The 21,379-nt window shown below is 37.1% G+C and overlaps 1 protein-coding gene across 2 annotated transcripts in view; it reads left to right on the forward strand.

Annotated features, from left to right (window-relative positions):
* Positions 1-21,379, forward strand: part of PRKACB (protein kinase cAMP-activated catalytic subunit beta) — an 83,459-nt gene that overhangs the window by 11,689 nt on the left and 50,391 nt on the right. Inside the window, exon 1 of one of the 2 annotated variants that reach the window (XM_063298186.1) lies at positions 6,810-7,052. The exons of the other annotated variant lie outside the window; for it this stretch is intronic. Coding sequence (XP_063154256.1) covers positions 6,866-7,052 — 187 coding nt within the window. The 5' untranslated portion in view covers positions 6,810-6,865. Of the gene's footprint in view, positions 1-6,809; positions 7,053-21,379 lie in introns of those variants that run through there. 2 annotated transcript variants of the gene reach the window in all.

Genomic DNA, 21,379 nt, shown 5'->3' on the forward strand with positions numbered 1-21,379 from the left:
TAATACTTAAATCTATACGAGTGTGTATTCTGTTTTTGATAGTTTTGTGGATTATATGGGGAATTCTCAGTTAACAACTGCCCTGTTTAGCAACCATTCAAAGTTATGACAGCACTGAAAAAGTAACTTGATGACCAGTCCTCGAACTTGCAACCGTCGCAGCATTCTCGCAGCCACGTGATTACAATTCAGGTGCTTAGCGACCAGTGCACATTTACAGCTGTCACAGCATCTCACAGTCACATGTTCACCATTTGTGAGCTTCACAGCTGGCTTCTGACAAGCAAAGTCAATGGAGAAGCCAGCAGTAAAATTGCAGGTTGGGGTCATGTGGTGTCTCGGTTAACGACCGCAGGTGATTCATTTAACAACTGCAACAGAACTGACGTCAAGTCTAGTGCAGTCATGTGATGTTTTGCTTAACAGCTGCATTGCTTAGTGACTGAGTTGCCTGTCCCAGTTGTGGTTGTTAAGTGAGGACTACCTGTATATACAGTACATTCCCCCATCTTCCTTCTCTTCTGAATTATGTTTGAGGATTAGGTTAATGCAGAGCAGCTTTTGTGCTGGGTCTTGATTTCAAACGTAATTTGAAGCTGGTGACCAATACTAAACTTAATGGAAAACCTTGTTTGTGCTAACCAGAATTAATTTCCTTGCATGTGTTCACTGAACCATAGTTTCATAGATGTGACAAGAAAGGGGAGAGAATGAAATCTAAAGTCATACAAGTGCACTTCTGATCATTCAGTAGGGCTCTCTCCAATACCCATCTCATATGTTCTCAAAGTCTGACCTAGAGTGTTGGCTAGCTACTGTTTTCATGGGACGTGGAGACTGCAGTGGAGAATGAGAGTAAATCCACTTTTATGGTTTATGATTCCACCAAACCATTGTCAGTCCTCTTTTTAAAGCTAAAGAAAGGAAAGTCTTAACATTTGAAAAATATTATTGTTAAATTGTAGGCTAAATACATCCTGGACTTCATGTAAATGTAGGCTGTCATTGTATCAAATAATCTGTGATGAAACTTCTTAAATTGCTATATATATATACCTGATTTTTTTTCCTGCAAATACTTGTGAATAGGTGAGGTTCAACATTTATTGATAATAGAAGAGGTTGTTGAAAGCAAAGGTATGAGCAAGAGTAGAAATAGCAGCAATCATTTTTGCTGCAATGTATGAATGTTTATAGAGGTCAGGATGAAGAATAATTTTCCCTACCCTTCTCTTTCTTTTGCAGTGTGGCTACTTATTTTCATTTTTTATATTTCTTGGAAGGAAAAAGAGAAGTATGTCTCCATACATATGCATGTGCTTCTGTGTGTGAGAATTTTAATTAGTAATTATTAATAATGCCATTTTTATTGGAATGTGATAACTCTATATGTACATACAACTGCGACATGGTATACATTTGTTGGGTAGTTGTTGGAACCTAGGTAGGTAGAAAAGATGGGAAAGAATTTTTATCTTAGTTTACTTTTTTTTCCTGTTTATATTCTTCTTGTGCAGGTGTTATATTAAATTGATGTTCATTTTCCTTTTGGATAAACAATAGTTTTATACCTGGGAAAGACTTCCAGTTTTGTTTCACGGGAGAGTCAAGAGAAAAATAACAAAACTGAAAGTTACTTGTTTTTTGCTTTTAAGTTTGTAGTCAAGTTAAGACATAATAAGAAGTAATTGCTTTCCACTATGGCAAGTTTACATTCCCCCCTCTCTGGTTAAAACAGCTATTTTGCTGCTAATCATAATAAAATTAGAATTATGTTGTCCTCTTTTATTAGGGGAAGAAATGCAAGCCAGATAGCTTGCAGTTTACTTAGAGCAAAAGAGTTGAGAACTGTATTGTGAGGCTATTTGTCCTGTGTTCAAATAAGAAGATTGATGGGATTACGCTGCTCGCTGTTTACTTGTTTCTGATGTCAGTGATGATAACATTGACTATCTTTCAGGAAGACCAACATAAAATCTCTGTTTTCTAATAACAAGCATGTTGAGAAACTTCAGAAAAATATCTGTCCAGCAGGTTGTTCTCAAAAGGTCTGTGAGAAATTTTTGTAAATAGGAAGTTATATGATGTTAAGCCTAGAATATTCTGTAAGATACACCTATATAATAAAGTATAAAATAGCAGCTCTTTTCACTGGAACTGTTTTTTGAATGGGGTGAAAAATGCTGAAAACCCCCCACCTGGATAGCATAGGCTGTGGAGTGACTGTGCTCCTAAACCTGCATCCAACTGCTATCACAGCTTGGGTTGCAGCTTGTCAGTTTACCACTGGCACAGTGGCAGAGTCTGAACCAACCATTCATCCTTGCTCCTGCCACTTGGACAGGGACAGCATTCCACTCTCCTTTGTACTGGGAGGCATGCTCCCCTTCCAGCCAAACTTACCAGGGTTTCTGAGAAGACGTCACCATTGTTGCTTCCTTCCTGAAGCAGCCACTGTCTTGCACCATAACAACAGCAGAACATAAGGAGGCCCTGAGTGATGCTGCCCTTGCCTCGTCTGCCCTGCAGTCCCCCCTTTCTCTTGCTGTTGCAGGTGGAGAAAACCAACAGGATGGAGAAAGTCCCTGGTAACATGGAGATAGGTGGTGGATGGAGCAGTCATCTCCATTTGCCTACCAAAGAGGTGAGTTTAGACCAGCATCACTCAAGGCCTCCTTTGTTTAGTTTAAAGCAAATTAAATGTGCTTTAAATGATTTACATTATATATAAAAATAATGTTCAAGGGGTTCTAAATACTGTTGATATCCTAATTGATTTGAGGAAACCAAACAACTGTGCGTGACAGTGGACTATTAACTGTCTGTTTCAGGCTTCAACTGTTTAACTGAAATCATGTTGAGACCTGACTGAACATCACTTTCACTTCATCATATTCATCCAGGTAATGTTGATATCCAAAACGGCAACTTCAAAAGGTGCTTAAATTCTGTTCAGTCTTTTGCTGTGATGTTCCAGTTGGGACTGATAAACCAGAAAACAAAATATTATTAAATGAGAATTCTTTCACTGTAATTCCCATGCTTCATTTTATTGACGTTATCAGTTAAAGGGCTTAGACTCTAGAGGGGCTTACACTTTCAGCCTCCGTAGTTAATATATTGACTGGAAAAAGAAACTTCAGTTGCTTTCAAGAATATTTGTTCAGATATTGCAAAGGATAAAGGATTTCCTGTCTGTCTTCTCATCGTTCTGATTTTAGAGAGTGATTCTGCTTCACTAATTATTAAGGGAACAACGTTTGAACTCTGTCATATTCTCTAAGAGAGAATGTGATGTGATAATTTACAGAATGAGTGAATTTGCTTGTAATGTCCAATCCAGTATTGATTTTCAGTTGTGGAAAGATCCATACTACTTGTATATAACTTAAGTAAAGTTCTTCAGTTTTGTTTAATCTTTTTTTGACAAAGCATAACTGCCTTGAATATCTGCATTGATAGTGGATTACAGTATAGCAATTCCTACTGTTGCTGCTTCTTCCCCAGCCCATAGAGGCTCAAATTTTCATTTGCTGGATAATCTGCAGTTTCATGTGAGATACCATACTTTTCTGTAACAAGAAAGGAGAGGTTTTATTTTAGTCATTTTAGTCCATCCACGAATCAAAGAAGAGGAAAAAGTGGCAAGAAGTTTGCTTTTTTCCACTCTACTAGAATGAAGACTGTGTCGCTCCAATTGTCATTCCCTGTACTACTCCAGAGACAGAGGAAATTATAATCCAACAATAGCCATTCATCAGAGAGGATTACACAGCTGGGCTGAGACACGGAGCTATCAGTTATGTATTTTTTTAAAAAAAAAGACTGTTGACAATATTTACTGCAGTCATTATTGCCACCTATTTTAGAGACTTGAAGCAAACAGAAAAATAGGGTAGAAATTTTTCTAATAAATTTATAACCACTGAATTATTTGAAAATTGTATAACATTTTATTTCTATACTTTGCATTATTTTAGGTTATTATTTAACATTTTGTTTCCATACAAGTAGGCATGGGGGGAAAAATGAGGCTGCTTTCACCTTATACAGGCAATGTTTTGAATCATAACCCAGTACTAATATTTATTATTTATTATATTCTTTTGAAGTAGCATTTGTTCCTCTGCTATAAAAATGATGTACTAGTTTAATTTGTCTCCCTTTTGACTGCATTTTAACATTTCAACAATAGGTGCCAGTAGTTATCTTATGAATTTAAAATAGAAATGTGATCAGGGCTGCCATAGCAACAACTTCCTCTTAGCATTGTTATTTATAGAACTTCTGTTTCCTCTTTTTTGTTTTTTTAGATTGCCAAGCTAAAGAGAGACTTACTAAACAGCTTTTTAGAAAGTCTTAAGAAGATTAATAAACATCAGTCCGTGACTGATTTTAAACTTCATGCATTATATTTCAGCTGCTATAGTTGTTACAATAGATCAGGGACCAAGCATTTCAGCGTAGTTACTAAGATTTTGTACTGCTCTTCTTATAACCCTCCCCCTCCCCATGTAATACTGTAGGCAACTTTTGAAGTCTTCCTTGGTTTCAAAAGTTCTTTATTTTCAGTAGTTAGCATGGATAGATATGCATGGACAACTGCTGCGAAATAACAACTGAAGTATTTGTTTGGATCTCAACCACAGTAAAGTTGATGATTGGGCTTGATACCTGGAGCAGTGCCACTACAGTTAACATATAAGATGTGTGGTTATTACACAGTTTGATTATGTGCCATCAAGTCAGTGTCAACTCTTAGTGACCACATAGATAGATTTTCTCTATGACAATCTGTCCCCAGCCTGGGTCTTTTAGGTCTTCCAGCATTACACCTACCACTGTAGTTACTCAGCCACCTTTCTACTGATCCTCCTCTTCCTCTCTTTCCATCCCCCTTTCCCAGCATTACAGACTTCTCCAGAGAGCCAGGTCTTCATATAATGTGTCTGAAATATGTTAGTTTGAGTCTGGTCATTTGTGCCTCGAATGAGGACTCTGGATTGATTTGTTCAGTGATCCATTTGTTTGTTTTCTTGGCTCTCTCCATGGTATTCTTAAGAGTCATCTCCAACACCAAAGTTCACCAAGCATCAACACTATTTCTATCCTGCTTTTAAGTTTCGCTTCCATGAATTCCCATAATCATCCCTGTTATGGCAATTCAAATACAGTAATAGCAATAAGAGTTTTTGAGGCATGTTTTTTTAGATTAAGGAGATATTTATGGTGGTTTTAAATGTTCTTAAAGTCAAATCATTTTATTTTTTTCCATTTTAATATTTCTGGAACCATAGGCAATGAGCAAAAATAAAGAAGGAATGTAGACAAATAGGAATGCTCATGCTATTCTTCTTTCACACCAATAGCATGTATAGGGTGACTATGCAGTGTTTGCTTCAGTGTGCATGTAATACCCACTGACAACTCTTTAAACCAAATACGTTTTTTCCCTGGATCACACACTAATTGTGGAGGGCAGTCTTGTAGTTCTGGGAAAAGATAAAACAGCGTTAAGGACTTGCTGAGAGGTACTATATGAGTGGATAATAGTGTAATTTGGAAGAAGTGCTTCAGACATTGCGCGAGTACAGTACCTATTCATTAAAGTAGTCTGTTTTCAAGCCTCTGAAAAAGAATACCGCTACCTTAAGGAGTTGACTCATTAATGCATCTCTTAAGGCAGTTACATTTTTTTAGCCTGAAAAAAGATGAGGTTGACTTTCATGAATAGCAAAGAGGAGCTGTGCTTGCCTGTATGCTCAGTCTGAAGTGATTCTATTAATTTTTTTAGAGCAGGCACAGTCCTAATAGATATCTATAGCATTCCGAGGACCAATGTATGCATTACAGAGCAGTATAATATGTATTGTACCTGGTATACTATATGTATTTGCTGTATTCTCCTCAAATACGTGTTCTGTGTGGCAGAGCCTAATGTGCATGGAGTACTGTCTATTATTAAATACATAAATACCTTTGAAATGCATAACAGTATATTTAAAAGCTATGTGTGCTGAATATGTGAGATGTTGTTTTTTCATGGATTGTTGGTAATACTAAAATCTTACCAGTGTTGCAGATTCAAAGCTTTAAAAAACACATAAATGTATGAAATAAAAAATAATCTTTTAGGAGTTACGAACTCTCATGTGAAGAGTGCTTGTTCTTTCTCTGACTGCTGTCTGTTCATTGCTAATAATTGCAAAGCTCCTGGATAAATGTGAAGAGTGAGATAAATTATGAACCTCCAGCATCTCTGGTGCTGGATAGTGCAGAGCTCAGCAGCATAAATCTTTAAGAAGAAGGAAGGAGACCTCCTGCCAAGAGTTCTGTGCTATAACTACTCTGTGTGCATGCTCTGCAACATGTACATCGTTTTTAGAAAGATAGACATGGCTTGCAGTTGTGTTCAGATATTTCCCTTGATGTTGTCATACCATACAAATTACTTCTAAAATGTTATTTTTTGGAAATATTCTCCATTCTCAATAAACAGCACAGAATTTAGATTTTCTTGCTCACTGCTTGTGTATATAGTCATGCATGCTTTCATGTTCTAGTTTTCAGTGATGCTTTTACATTTAGCACTCTTGTGCTTGTTCTCATACTATTCTAATTTGGAAAGAGAAAGTTAACAAGCAAACAGGGCAACTATATTACTAGTCTTCATCCTCAGTTGATATGAAGTGGCTTTTGCTGAGAATAGCCCTTGAAGTTTGGTTTTATATTAACAGGAAACAGAAAACAGTTGTGGTTTAGCATACTGCATGCAGGAAGTGTGACACATTCATAGTCTTTGGCTTCTGTGTTCTTAAATTCAGAATTAGAATTTGCTTTTAACTTACATCTTACATGCATATAAATGGCAGCTCAAAGGGAGTCACAGGGTAACTCAAGCACTGGGACAGCTAATGCTTTGCAGAGGCTAGAAGGGTTTGCAAACAGACTTTTTCATAGACACTCCAAGGGTTCTGCAAATGAATTGAAAATAGCTGTGGAAAATGGATCTTCGGACATGTCTGAACTTACTGCACTGTGGGAAAGATCAAGTAAGTGTGTGGAGGTTCCTTGGTTTGAAATTGCAGACTTTCCAGTATTACTTGCTAAATAAAGGAAAATGCTGAGAACTAAACTGCTAAATTAAACTATTGGCAGGTAGATTCTGAGCTGTAGCTTTTTTTCTTGAGCAGTTGCAAGTGGCTTGCAAAGTACATACTATCAGCCAGCTTTCTTTTGTTGATTTATTGCCATGCAGACTATCCTGTCTACTTAAATATGCATTTTTCATTATTTAAAGTAGGTCTTTTAAAGCAAGAAATGCTAGTTTAAAATTATTGACTGTTCTCACAGCTACAGATGGAAGAGGAAAGTATGATGTGCCAGATATTACCTCCAGCCAAGTAAGGTTGATTCATGTATGAAACAGGCTTTTGATAAGGATCCTGTTACACAAAGGCTTCATACACATAGACTGATAGAATGTGGAGGAAGATGGCTAGTACATGAAGATATGCACTGTCTTTTATATTAGAGCTGAATATAGTATCTCTTCTAAAGGTACTAGAACTTCTTGGATGTGTGTGTTGTTGCTGCATGTTACATATATAATTTGCACTCATGGAGTCACCATGTTTGGGGAGTGTGGGGGTGTATGTACATTTACTGACTGATACTGGAAAATGGGTGGGGAAGTACCACAGCTTCATAAAACCAAACTGACAATGTAAGTTAATACTGATTTACTTTTTCAAATGATAGAATGTTGTACTATAATACATATTAAAAAATATTTTTCTGAACTCATTTGACTACATTTGTAGCTTCTCTTTTCTCAGGAAATCAGAGTAGCATTTAATTCTTACTGTGATGAAATTTATTGTGAATTGACAGTGAATTCCAAAGACAGTTTTGAAATTAGGTTTCCCATTTCAAAACTCTAAACATATACATATACACACACACAGTGTGTATGTGTTGTTTAATATTGACAAATATGCAGTCTGCTTATTTTAAAATATTTACCAGCTGGTTCAATATATCTACACAGTTTTCTTCTGTTAACTTGCATGGAACAATCAATAGTTCTCACATATTTCTAGACAAGGTCTTTTATACAAAAAAATCAGGATTTTTAAAAATTGCCTTCTGTCATACAAGACTGTTTAATCTGCTGTTCAAAGTAGTACTTATTTTAAGGGCACAGATATATAGTTGCTTTCATTTTTTAATCTGTTAAATTGAGCGTATTTTATATATACTCTATATATATATATATATATATATATATATATATATATATATAATTTATAATAATATATTGGTTATACACCAGTGTGCATCACTTTCTTGTCCTTGGTGCAGTTCTGTTTAGTAGACGTAAAAGGTATTAGGAAATGTAATTAGATCTAATTTTAATTGATTAGCGTATGAGCCAATTATATTTTGGACTATATTGTAGTGTACTCTACTTTCACGATTTTAAGTTACGCCATCTCCATATATGATTTAATTTAAAAAGTAATGCTGAAACAAATTGAATGAAGAGGAAAATCCGTAACATACATGTATGCCTGAAATGACTTTTTGTATAACAACATGAATAAGTATGTACATAGATACATAGATAAGTCATCCTTCTGGAGATTCTTAATTTATTGTTCACAAGCAGCATGGTCATGCACATTGTTCAGCTTTACCTGCCAATAGGGCTAGTTTATATGGGTAAATGGAATTATATGCAAAAATGTCCCTTTTAAAAATTTCTGTGCCTGGTTTATGATTGGAGAGGAAGGATTTATCACCAGCTTTTGATCAGTAAATAGGCAGTGATTATAGGCCATATATTTCCTGCCGATTGATTGATTGTGTGCCATCAATTTGTTGACTCTTAGCAACCATATAGATAGATTTCCTCCATGACGATTTGTCCCTAAGCTGATTTCAGGTCTTCTAACAGGGCACCCGTTGCCACTGTAACTGAATCCATCTACCATATTTTTGGTTGTCCTCTTCTCTTTCCTTCCATTTTTCCAGCATTAGAACTGCCCAGAGTCGTCATAACACAAGTTGGGCAGTAAAGAAATATGACAAATAATAAATAAATAAATAAACCTTCTCTAGAGAGCAAGGTTTTCATATAATGTGTCCAAACTAGGATAATTTGAGCCTGATTTCCTGCTAAAATTAAGATAGAGAGGAAATTGTTATTGTCAGATTAGAAACTGCATCACAATGTTATGCACATAAGAGTAAGACGGGAGTTCTCCTAGAAAGGATGTATATTAAGAGCGATATAAAACTGGATGATATCTTGACTCCATTTCCTTTTAATCCTGTATTGCCAATATGGTGATTTAAAAATTTTGTTAGTTTTATTTATTTTTTCTTCCATCTAGCCCCCAAAACTATTTTGCTATATGAAGAAAATAAGGTCCTTTATGCTTGAAACATAACAGTCTTAAGGGGATGTTGTTTAAGATGAGGGAGTTACATGGAATTACCACAAGCAGACACTTAAAATTTATTTTTATTTTTTACACATAGATAGACAAATGATTGTATCTGTACTTAAAATCTATCTGGGAAAGTTGCTACCCAAATGTTGATGGCTCAGAGATTTGGGGAACAGCTAATAACAGGATTCCCTGCATTCTGTAAAACAAATTTATCAGACAAATTCTGGCCTTCTATCAGGATTATAGCAGTAACTGCTTTATAATTTATAAAAGGGATATTTATTAAATCAATGTTATAATATTGAGGGAAGTTGCTTCAAATACCAAGAAACTGCTTGTTTTATGCTCTTAGGAACAGTTGCAATCATAAGGCTGGGTTCTTCTTTGTAAATCAAGCAAATCTATAATCCATTGTGTATGCTCTGAATGGAGAACACAGAACCAACCTAAAAACCGAGATCTATGATTATGAATCTGGGATTGACCTGCAAATCATTAGATAGTTGCATTTTTATTGGGGTTTTTATTTGTTCAGTTTGAATAACCATCTGTGTTACAGATTTTGAGTTGACATGTACAGTAAAAATGATTTTATTGCAGTCCTAGTTGATGCCTTCTCCTTTTCTACATAATGAATCTGTGACTGCTTCTGGTTGATAATGTCTGCCTTTCTGCAGTGTGAAAATGTTTGTGTCGTTTTGAGCCAATATGGTTTATACTTTGAACCAATTATTTTTTGTTTAAGAATTTTATGGTTGTGACTCAGCTGACCTGCTTTAACACAGTAGCTTGTTGGTGAAACAAGGAAATACGGGTTCAAGAAATGTTCTACATTCATAATATCAGACTTATTTCAGCTTTAAGTGGTAAAATGTTTTTAAAATGCTATAACATGCTGAGAACTATTCATTCACAAAGGGTTTTTGTTCTTGCAGTGGAACTAAAAGACTGCTTCACATCAATTTTCCAAATCTTGACCTTTTCCCCTGTATGCATTGCTTTAGTGTTCTTACTCTTTTGAAAAGGGGAAATGGGTAGAAATTTTAGAGCCATCAAAGTCTAGTTTATGACAACCAAGTATTGACTTGTGCTGTCAGGGTTGGTGATGACCCTGCCTTCTTTCCCACCTGTTTTAATGAGCATCAATTGTTGCTGTTCATGCCTGGCTCTTTCTGCCAACTTAAGTGGTTAAAGTAATGGAAACTAACCTGGAAATTTAAAACACAGTACTTTGTTAGAAGCAGTACTTCTCATTTGTCTATCTAGAATCTAAATCAAATGTTTGCTGTGGTTTCTAATTCATGAATTATTAGGAAGCAATTGTCAACCCTTCAAGGTAGACCAGACTAGGAAACCAAAGTCATGCAGGCTAATACTACTTTTATTGTAAGGCTATAGTAACAGAATCTTGCAAGTCTGAATGCACTTACCCCCTTTGTTTATCTTCATGAGACCTGGGGAGGATCTTGCCTGAGACACTTTCTCAGGTTACAGTTCTGGACAGACTCAGATTTCTTTTATCTGACCACTGCCTTGTCTTCCTCCTGTTCCTCAAGGTTATTCCTTCTACCCATTCCAGCAACAGACAGGGAGTCTTGAATTGCCTCTACTTTAGTTTCCAGTGACTTGAGTAATTAGGCAATTTGCATGATCTTTTCCTATCCCTCTGCTTCTATGATAGGGTGTGATAGACTGATGTGCCAGATTCTGCATGGCCCTAAATTGGGCCATAGGAGAAGATGACAGACCCTTTGGTTGTGGAGTGACTTCAGTCTCTGTCATGTAGGCAAGGTGTTGGAGGGCTCAAGAGTTCATGGCCTCCATAGCAACCATGAGCTTGTTTCAGGTAACTCCAGGCCTGATACACTCAAGTAGTCATGTGTTGGGTTTCATTTTTGCCTCAGAGTAGATACTCTTATCCAATATGAAGAGCGTTATACTTTGCCCTTTGCTGTGGTCGGATGATTTTCTAGTCTGGATGAGACTGACTGCCACTCAAGTCCTTCACAGGGCTACTGAGTCCATTAAGATAGCCTGTCCCAGGCATCTGGATGTATCTAAATGGATTGTGACAGGCACTTGGGGAATTTTACAGTGACCTGGTAGGCAATTCTATTCAGTATTTGGTTGTCCTTCATATGAGGAGAAAGCTCAGAGTCTTGACATGATTGCTCCTGAGCAACCTCTTTCAGTTGGCTGGTCCCAGGCAGCTTTTTGTTTTACTGAAGAGTGCTGGGAGATAAAGTAGCAGAAGGAACACTTGGAATACCAGTGGAGGAATACAAAAAGTGACCATTACCAAAAATGCATAAGAGCTCGAACTTGAGCCTACACCAAGGTTATAGGAGTGCTGAAACATTAATACTACTTCTCCTTTATTGCATCATCAAGCTATCCACAAAAGGCCTTGTTTAGGGTAGCCAGCTCCTGGGTGTGTGTGTGGTTAACAGATTGTTCTCTTTCATGACCTCTGATCACTCTGCACAGTATTTTGCCAATAAAGTCACTCAGAGCCAAAGTCACTGAAACCAAAAATGTGACTATTTATGAGCAGAATCTAATATGATGACTGTGGTGGCATCTTGTTAGTTGGAACTTGTTTTGGTTTGACTTCTGCCACTTGTGGGCTAGACCAATGCCCAGAGCTGAAAGGTGTCCCAGATCTAGAAGACAAGGAGCACTTCATTGGGGGAAAGAGGCTGTATTGTGTCCCATCCTTAAGAGGCTATCTCTGGTTCCAGCTAAACTTGACAGCTATTGTCTAGTCCCCAATCTTCCCTTCTTTGGGGAAAGTTATTAATATGGTTGGAAGTCAGTTGCAAAGTCCCTAGTTAGGGTTGGGTCTCACACATGTGACAGAAATGGTATTAGCCACTCTCCTGGATGATCTTTGTCAAAACTTGAGTGGGGGTAGTGGAACAACTGTAAGGATTGAGTACTGGAGGCACTTTCTTACAGTGGTTCCACTCCTTCCTTAGTGAATTATTCCAGTCAATGTTGGTTGGAGAAGAGAGTTCATCTTGCTGGCTGTACTCTTGTGGAGTGATGGAGGGCTCAGTCTTCTCCTCTTTAACATCTGCTTGAACCCACTGGATATTGTTGGTTCAGAGTTTACAATATCCAACTGTACATTGCCACCCTGGATCAGGCCAATGATTGTGTTGAAGTCCTGCTCCATTGTCTAGAAGCTGTTGAGGCCTAGATGGGATGAAACAGTCTAAAGTTGAACACAAGTAAGTTATAATTTCATTAAAGTTCTTAGTCAGCCCCAACATGGTATCTTAAAAATGAGGCAGTATCCCTGAAAATGGAGGTTTGTGATTTGGGGATCTCCTGGACTGATTGACTTATTTACTTACTTACTTTATTTATATTAATAAATGCATATGGCCACCCATCTTAATATCATGATTCCAGACAGCTAACACCAGTTAAAAACACACTATTAATACAGTATCACAATAAATACAAATTGGCAACCAAGCTAAAAACCATCACAACCATCCCACACGCTCTGCCATACACCCAAACTCCCATGCCCAGTGACAGAACCAGTCTTCAAGGCCTTATGAAAGGCCACCACAGTTGGAGCTAATATTCCAAAGAACAGAAAAAGCTCCCTTCCTGGATCCACCAGATGGCACTCTTTAATAGACAGGATCCATAGCACACCTGTGCTGCCAGATCTGCTGGAACAGGTAGACACAATCAGGGAGAGGCAGTCTCTCAAATAACTTGGCCTCATGCCATGAAGGACTTTATAGGTAATTACCCACACCTTGAGTTGAACCCAGAAGCACTCTGGCAGCCAGTGAATCTTGTGGAGCAGAGGTGTAATGTGCACTGACCGAGGAGTGTATGTAACTGGCTGGACCACTGCATTTGGAATCAGCTGCAGCTTCTGGATGTTCTTCACATGCAGCCTCATGTACAGCACATTGCAGTAGTCCATTTGAGAGGTGACTAAGGCATGAGTGATTGTGAGCAAAGCCTCTTGGTCCAGGAACAGGCACAATTAGTACACAACACAAAGCTGTGTGAAAGCCTTCCCAACCACAGCTGCCACCAGTTTCTCAAAGCAGGGGCTATGGGTCTGACCTCTCTCCCACTATCAACACCAACTGAAACCAGTCCTGAAGAAAGGAAGAGAATCAGCACAGCACAGTGCCACCCACTCCTAATTCCCAAAGTTGATCCAGAAGGATATGGTATTGAAGGCTGCTAAGAGTTCAGGAATGGCAAGGATGGATGCAGCACCCCAACCCCACTCCAAAGGTTATCCATAAGTGTAATCAATGCCCTTTCAGTTCTATACCCAGGCCTGAATCCCAACTGAAAGGAGTCCAGATAATAGACTTCTTCAGTGTTCTCTCAAGCTGCCACATAACTACCTTCAGAGCAACTTTTGTTAAAAAGGGAAGGTTAGAAACTAGATGAAAATTGTCCAGAATTGTTGGGTTTAGCAATGGCTTTTTGAGGAGCCAGCGGACTCTTTAAAAGGACAGCATAACTACCATCTCAAGGAAGAATTCACTGCCAAAACCCAATCACATGTCATCTCCTAGGAAGCCTTAGCCAATCAGGTGGAACATGGATCTAATATACAGATGGCCAAACTAGTAGTCCCAAGACCCCTGTCCACTTACTCAGGTCTAGCAGGATCAAACTCCTCCCAGATAACCAAGTCAGACTGAGCCTCAGTTCACCTCCAAAGGAACTGCTTTAAGACTAGAGTTGAATCCGAGCAACTTTATCTAACAGCTGCCTAGTGTATTCCTCACAGTGACCTTGCAGGTAACCCTCTGAACCATTTCTCCCAGGTTACTCTAAACAAGTTCACCAGGTGGCTATCCCCAGACTCGATAAAGGTGGAGAAATACTGATATTTTGCCACTCTTACTGTCAGGAGGTAGACCCTAAGAGCAGTTTTAACTTGTGCTTGATTGGGTTCACTCATCACCCTCCAGCAGCATTGTAGGCGTCTCTTCACCTGTTTCATCTCCTTCAACTCCACTGTAAACCAGGTGGAGTTTGGGGATCCACGGGATGAGAGGGGCTGCATGGGTGTGATCCAATCCAAAACTCCCACTACCCTCTCATTCCAGGCAGTGACAAGGGCTTTAGTCAAGCCATGCAGCAGACCCTTAGAAACAAGCTCTCTCTGAAACCTAGTAGAATCCATTAGTTGCCTGGATCAAATAGGTTCAGCCTCACTGTGGTGTTGGCACCACCAGAGAATTTCAGGATTACCAGAGAGTGATCTGACCATGATAGGGGAATAGTTATCACTATTTATTTGGGCTACTGCAAGTGCTCTCCATATGGGGCTGCTAGCTAGTGGATTTACTTGGGATAGTAGTAATAAAATAGCAGCCTCATGTCACTTTAATGAAAAAGGAAAGCTCTTCATAGTAAAAATGTTTTGTTGTTCTTCCTAAATTTATTATTGCTGTAATCTGGCAGTCCATCTGTACCTAATTTCTGACAGAACATACTGCTATCTTCGAACTGTAAAACTAGCCAATTATAAAATTACATTCCTATCTGTTGACCTCTGTAAAAGCATAATCTATTTTTAAATCTAAGATTAGTTGTGGTACAAAACATTATATGCTTTAAACATATCATATGCAAAATCTATTTTTCCAGTCACTGGGCAAGCAAGAGAGACCAGCCTTTTAATTGGTTAAGACTAGGATCATCCATAGAGGTTTACCAGTGCATCAGCAAAGCCCCTGCAACATTTTTTTTGTTGCAGCTCCTCCTCACTTTCTGTCATGTTTCCTCCAGGAAGAGGAGAAAATGGTCAAGTGGGCTTTTGTTTCTGTTTGGTTGTAGTGATGCTAAATGATGTAACCTCTGTGGCCCAGAGTAAGTAGACTCAGAAGGTTGGGGGTGGGGGTGGGGCACAAAACTCATGGTGTAAGCAATCCCTGAGATCTGCAACTTTCTTCTGGCCAGACAGCAGAGCAAAAACATGGAGGGGGGATGCACCTCAGATGTTTGATAGGCCAGAAAGTCAGCTGGGACTGAACTACTACTGTGCTGTCTCCCAGTTGGATCTCCACTGTAGTGTGCTGTTATTGCTGAAAAGTTTACCAGTGTTCCTACATGGCTACACTAGTAGTCACAGATTGCTACTGTTTTCATCATTGCCCTTTCTTGCTGCCTATACTGCTCTCCCTGCCCACCTATCTCCTAGATTAAACCCACCTGTTTTTCCATGGCTTTCTCCCCCATTTTCTAGGTAAAATACAGCTGCTGCTACCATGATTAGAATATATAAATGAAAAAGTAGCTTTCTACCCTCTTGGGGCATCTGTTCTTATGAGCCTGTTTAATAAATATTAAAAATGCGAAAGGTGATACGTGACTTCTGGCAAAGTGCAGTGTTAGTTTGTTTCTCTTTTCTTCCATGAATTGTTTAAAATAAGATTCTGGATTGTATGTAGAAACAACAGTAAGCAACAGCTAGTAAGCAGAAATACTAATTGAATTTATTTTCACTGCTTTTAGGAATTTTGAGAAGATAATATGCCTTGTCAGCACAAAAAGTAGCCATCTCTGCCTCCCCTGAACAGCTGGAGGCTGTAATGCTCTGGCTTCATGTGTGAATTTAAACACATGTCATTATGAGGAAGGACTTTGGCTGAAACACCATTAGATTATTAATCAGGAGATGTACAGAGAACAGTTTTGACTCCAGAACTGCCTTTTGATATCACACCAAGAAATGTAACAAATTTAGAACTGTTAGTTATGTTACAGGCTATTAGCAGATGGTTTCTCAATTGTTTCAAAAGTCAAAATAATAAAAAGAAAATATGCCAATATCCAGAAAAAGGTAAAAGAGTAAAAAAGAATTTAGTAAAGAATTAAATTATATGAAAATGCTGGTAGCCTACAAAGAAGAATTCGATTGAATTCAAGGACAACCATGCCATAAAAATACATCTTTTGAACTTGTCTTGTGTGGAGGATGAGCAATCCCTTGGGGTTGCTGTGGAGAAATGATATAGGAAACAATTGAACAGATTATGTGCATCTGTCTCTAACCTCTGCATCTGGGCACATGCATAGGCATTCCTGTTTGCAGATGTTTTACCTCCCCTTCATTACCTTCTAAAGTCAAATGTCAGATCTTGCTCATATGAATGCCCTTCCATGTCCACAATAGGGACCAGAAAATTCATTATTAAACAAGGTATCATGTGACTGCACCCAATGACATTTTTTGCTGCAGTCATTAAGCGAATCACTGTGGCCATTAAGTGAATCATGTGGTCATTAAGCGAATCACAGTCAAGTGAATCATGCTGTTCCCCATCAATTTTGCTTGTTGGAAGCTGGCTGAGAAGGTTGCAAATGGCAATCACATGACCTCGGGACACTGCAACAATCATAAATACATGCTGGTTGCCAAGCACCTGAATTTTAATCACACGACTGCCAGGATGCTGTGATGGTCATAAGTGTGAGGACAAGTTGTAAGTTGCTTTTTTCAGTGCCATCATAACTTCAAACGGTTGCTAAAGGAATGTTGTAAGTTGAAGACTACCTGTATAGTAAAAATGAATATAATTTCAAGATTGATACATTCTTTGAAAGTGTTGTTTTGTTGATTCCACTTAGCTATTTTTTAAAAACTGAGAAGTTATTTTTCATGGAATGGTCAAACATCAAGGGCCTCTTTTTCAAAGCTACATCTTTTAAATGATAATGGCAGTTTTAATTTTCCTGATTTTAAACTATATCATTGGGATAATGTGTTAATTTCAATAAAATGATGGAATGATACTGAATATATATTGTTGTGGGCCCAATAGAAGATTATTATTTGGAATTCCTGAAATACTGGCAAGTACTTGGCTTCAGTTATAGTAGGAGTTCTGTGATATTTCCATCCCTTAAGGCAGTTCGGTATATTTGGGCATTATTCTGCAGGAAATTAAGATTTGATTTAAACTCACATTAGGAGTTGATGGTATGAAATCATGCATATATTAAAATGGGATTTTTTAAGAAATAGGCAAAAAATAGGATACGAGTAGTCCTTGCTTAACTACTGCCCTGTTTAGTGACCATTCAAAGTTATGACGGCACTGAAAAAGTAACTTTACGGCCAGTCCTTGCACTTTTTAAATATAAAAATATAAAAGTTTTATTGAAAGTTTTAACAACAATAGTAAGAACTAATACAAACTAAAATAGAACCAAAAAATAAAGAGAAAGGAAGAAATAAAATAAGCTAAAAGTGCAAAAAGAAGAAAAGTAGAAGTAGCAAAAAAGAAAAAGCTATAAAGAAAGATATAAAGAAGTAGCTTATGATCTTCTTCACAGCAGTTATGAGTACAATTATATTTTAATCTCTTTCTAAAATTACATCATAACTCTCTTCTTTCTATAATCTGACCTGTCTTAATCATCAAAATCATAAATCACAAGTTCATTTTTTTCTTTTTTTTTATGCAAAAAGTCCATGACGGGTTTCCAGTCATCAAAAAATGTAGCTATTGTCTTTTCTCTAATGAAACGAGTCAGTCTATCCATTTTAGCAAGTTCTGTCACCTTCACCAACCATTCCACTGTCGTAGGCATTGCGAAATCTTCCAATCTTTGTGCATACAATAATCTTTCTGCAGTTACCATATATAAAAAGAGTATTCCATGGCTCTTTTCTAGCTTTTTATCCATCAGTCCCAGGAGGAAAAGTTCTGGATTCAATTGAATATTGATCTTTAAAATCCTCTGAATCACTGTATGTATTTCAGCCCAAAATTTTCTAGCTTTTTTACACGTCCACCAAGCACGATAAAATGACCCTTGTTGTTAACATTTCCAAATAAATTTATGTATTAATTTGCAGTACATTTATACATTCTAGAATTTTAGATGTACCAGCGGTACATCATGTACTAACAGTACATCATTTTATAAAAATTCTCTTGAAGATTATATTAATGTAAGTTTCAATCCTTTCAGCCACATATTTTCCCATTGTTCCATCTGTATATTATAACCAAATTTTTAGCCCACTTTATCATACATTCTTTGACCTGGTCTTCTTCTGTTCCAGATTTCAGTAAAGATACATTTTAGCAATGCCATGTTCATCATCTGTACACAATTCCATTTCAAATTCTTTCTTACATTGTTCAATACCATGAATTCTTTTATCTACTTTAAATCTTTCTGATAACTGTGATAAATCGTTCTGATAGCAATTGACAACTATGTCCCTCTGTCATCAGTTCTCTTGGTTTTATTTTATAATGTTCCTTGCACTTAAGACAATTGCAGCGTCCCTGTGATCGAAACTCAGACACTTTGCAACCAGCGGGCATTTACAACTGTTGTAGCATCCCACAGTCACATGATCACCATTTGCACACTTCATAGCCAGCTTCCAACAAGCAGAGTCAATGGAGAAGCCAGCAATAAAATCACAATCCACTGTCACGTGTTATATCGCTTAACAATTCTCACTTAACTGCAGCGGAAGTGAGGTCATAAGTCTGTCATTGTCACGTGATGTCTCAATGACCACATTGCTTAGCAACAGTATTGCCGGTCCTAATAGTTAAACAAGGACTACCTGTAGTCACCTTAATAAATTAAATAATACTTTGAAGGTTTCTATAAAAGGAATATAATTTAACTAAAATATCAGGATGGCAATATATATCAGTTAAAGCATCTCTTATATTCATTGGCTATATACCTTACTGGGTTCTGAAACTCCAGTAGCTTTGTAAGCAATGGGAAAGGTTTTTATAGAGGTTAAATCAACAATCCAATATTATCAGCTGTTTTAAAAAATCATAAAAATCAAGTTGGGATGATATACAACAAATTTGGAGTGGAGAATTAGAGTATTCTGTATTATAAAACCAGTGGTCTTTCATTTTAAGGAATACTAAATCGGTTTCTTATGATCTGGAAACTAGGTTAATTCAACAACAAAAATTATTTTGTGGGGTTAATTGGATTCCCCAATGGATTTTTAAAATACATTGATTACTATCCTTTCTGTGTAGGGAATGCAATATATTTGAAAGAAAATTAGTGTATATTTTATCATGTCCATTGGTAGTTTCTTCTTGGTTAGACATCTAGTACTTTGGTGAACCATATTCTTGGGACAAAGGTTGTTAAATTATATTTCCTAAATTTGGAACTTGCCTATTTATGAAGAGCATTGGATACACCATGACTGGACTATTATAATAAATATGATTATGCATTCCTGGAAGGACATTTGTACTCCAGACTAGGTTGGCTTGATGAAATAGGTCAACTCTCAGCCTTTTTATCCACAGAAAAGAAAGTTTAGATAATTTGATTCCATGTGGCCTAGTTTCAGTTTTTTTAAAAAATTGGTTCCAATTTGTATAAAGAGGAAACTACTGCTCTTGTAACACAGAAAAATAGTCTTAATTCTATTGAATTTAATTTTTTAATTTTCTTTTTCTACTTTCCTTCTTACTTTTTCATACTTACATTAGTTTTTAGTTTGTAATATTTTGTTGTTTTACATTCTGTTTGAATTACTGAAATTGTATTCATTGGTTTTATTGTAATTTGTACCTCCTGAGAAAATCAATAAAATTATTTGTAAAAATATAATAAATGTCTATGTTTTATTACTGACAATGCAACTTATGCATATCTGCTCAGAAGTAAGTCCTATTGATTTCAAAGGGCCATCAAGATAAAGAAGATAGCAGTTCAACTACATTTAAGCTGAGGCTGTAAAAGCAAAATTATTCTTTCCTCTACTTCTTTTTCTTTCCTTAATTTTGACTATTAAGTAATGAACCTGTAAAGCACCTTGCATTTTTAATGTAATAACCTCAGAAGAGACCAACACCTGGGTTACTTTGTTTGGGCTCAGGAGCTACTAACCAGTATCAGCCTGGTTACTGCCTGGATGGAAAATCTTCAGGGAATATCAGGGCTGAACTTGAAAATATATTCCAGAAGAAGGCAATAGCAAACTACTTCCTGTTACCAAGAAGATTGTGTGGATGCTTTCAGGAAGTCATCAGGGCTCAAGCTCAACTTGAAGGATACTTTACCTTTTACATCAATTAACTCTAATTTGCAATTCTTTGTTAAGAAAAGCTGCATTGGTTGAAATTTCTGCCTATGAAAATTGTTATTTGTTCTCATTATATCATGTTACATTTTAGGATTCTCTGGTACTGTTTTAATCTAAAGCATATAGCTGAGTAAATTACTGCAGATAAAAATCCCAATTGTCATGCATTAATAATACTTCGTTTTCTAAAAGCAGGATGGAGGCAGAAGTAGAATTGTTTATATGACTATAATTAAACTAGATTGCTCACAGCTGTTTGTTTCATCAGCTCCTGGATGCTAGATACCTAGAATTGCTTCAAAACTCTTGGTATCTTGATTTCACTTATTGTAGACTGCAGTTTTAACTACAGAGCTACTTTACCCAGGTAGATCCTAATAAATATATTTCACAGGTAGATGAAAATCTGTGCTTCACATGGATGGATCATGTGCTTTGGTAGAATCCCATTCAGAATCAGTTTGCTTTTTCTCACTACATAACTAACATATTTGAGCCTATCTTCCTTCCATTTTAATGAAATTTTTATTTTTTCCTTCTTAATTTCTTCACTCTTCTCCCAGCTCTTCAAAATTCCTTAGAGTTGTCCTTTTTGCCCAAATGAAGATCATACAATATGCACTTGTAAGCACTGCCAGGCATTTACTAAACAAGGTAATCACAGTTATTCTTATTTGCAGACCACTCTCTCTCAGGCTTTAACGGTCGGAGATACCAGGACTGTTGTAACCACTCATTTTCCTCTGAGCTTCCTAGCATATCCCCAGAATTGGCTAGTGATCCTTCATCTCTTGGACAGATTACTGAATCAATTACCACC

The sequence above is a fragment of the Candoia aspera genome, chromosome 3 (genome assembly GCF_035149785.1).
Source record: "Candoia aspera isolate rCanAsp1 chromosome 3, rCanAsp1.hap2, whole genome shotgun sequence".
NCBI lineage: Eukaryota > Metazoa > Chordata > Lepidosauria > Squamata > Boidae > Candoia > Candoia aspera.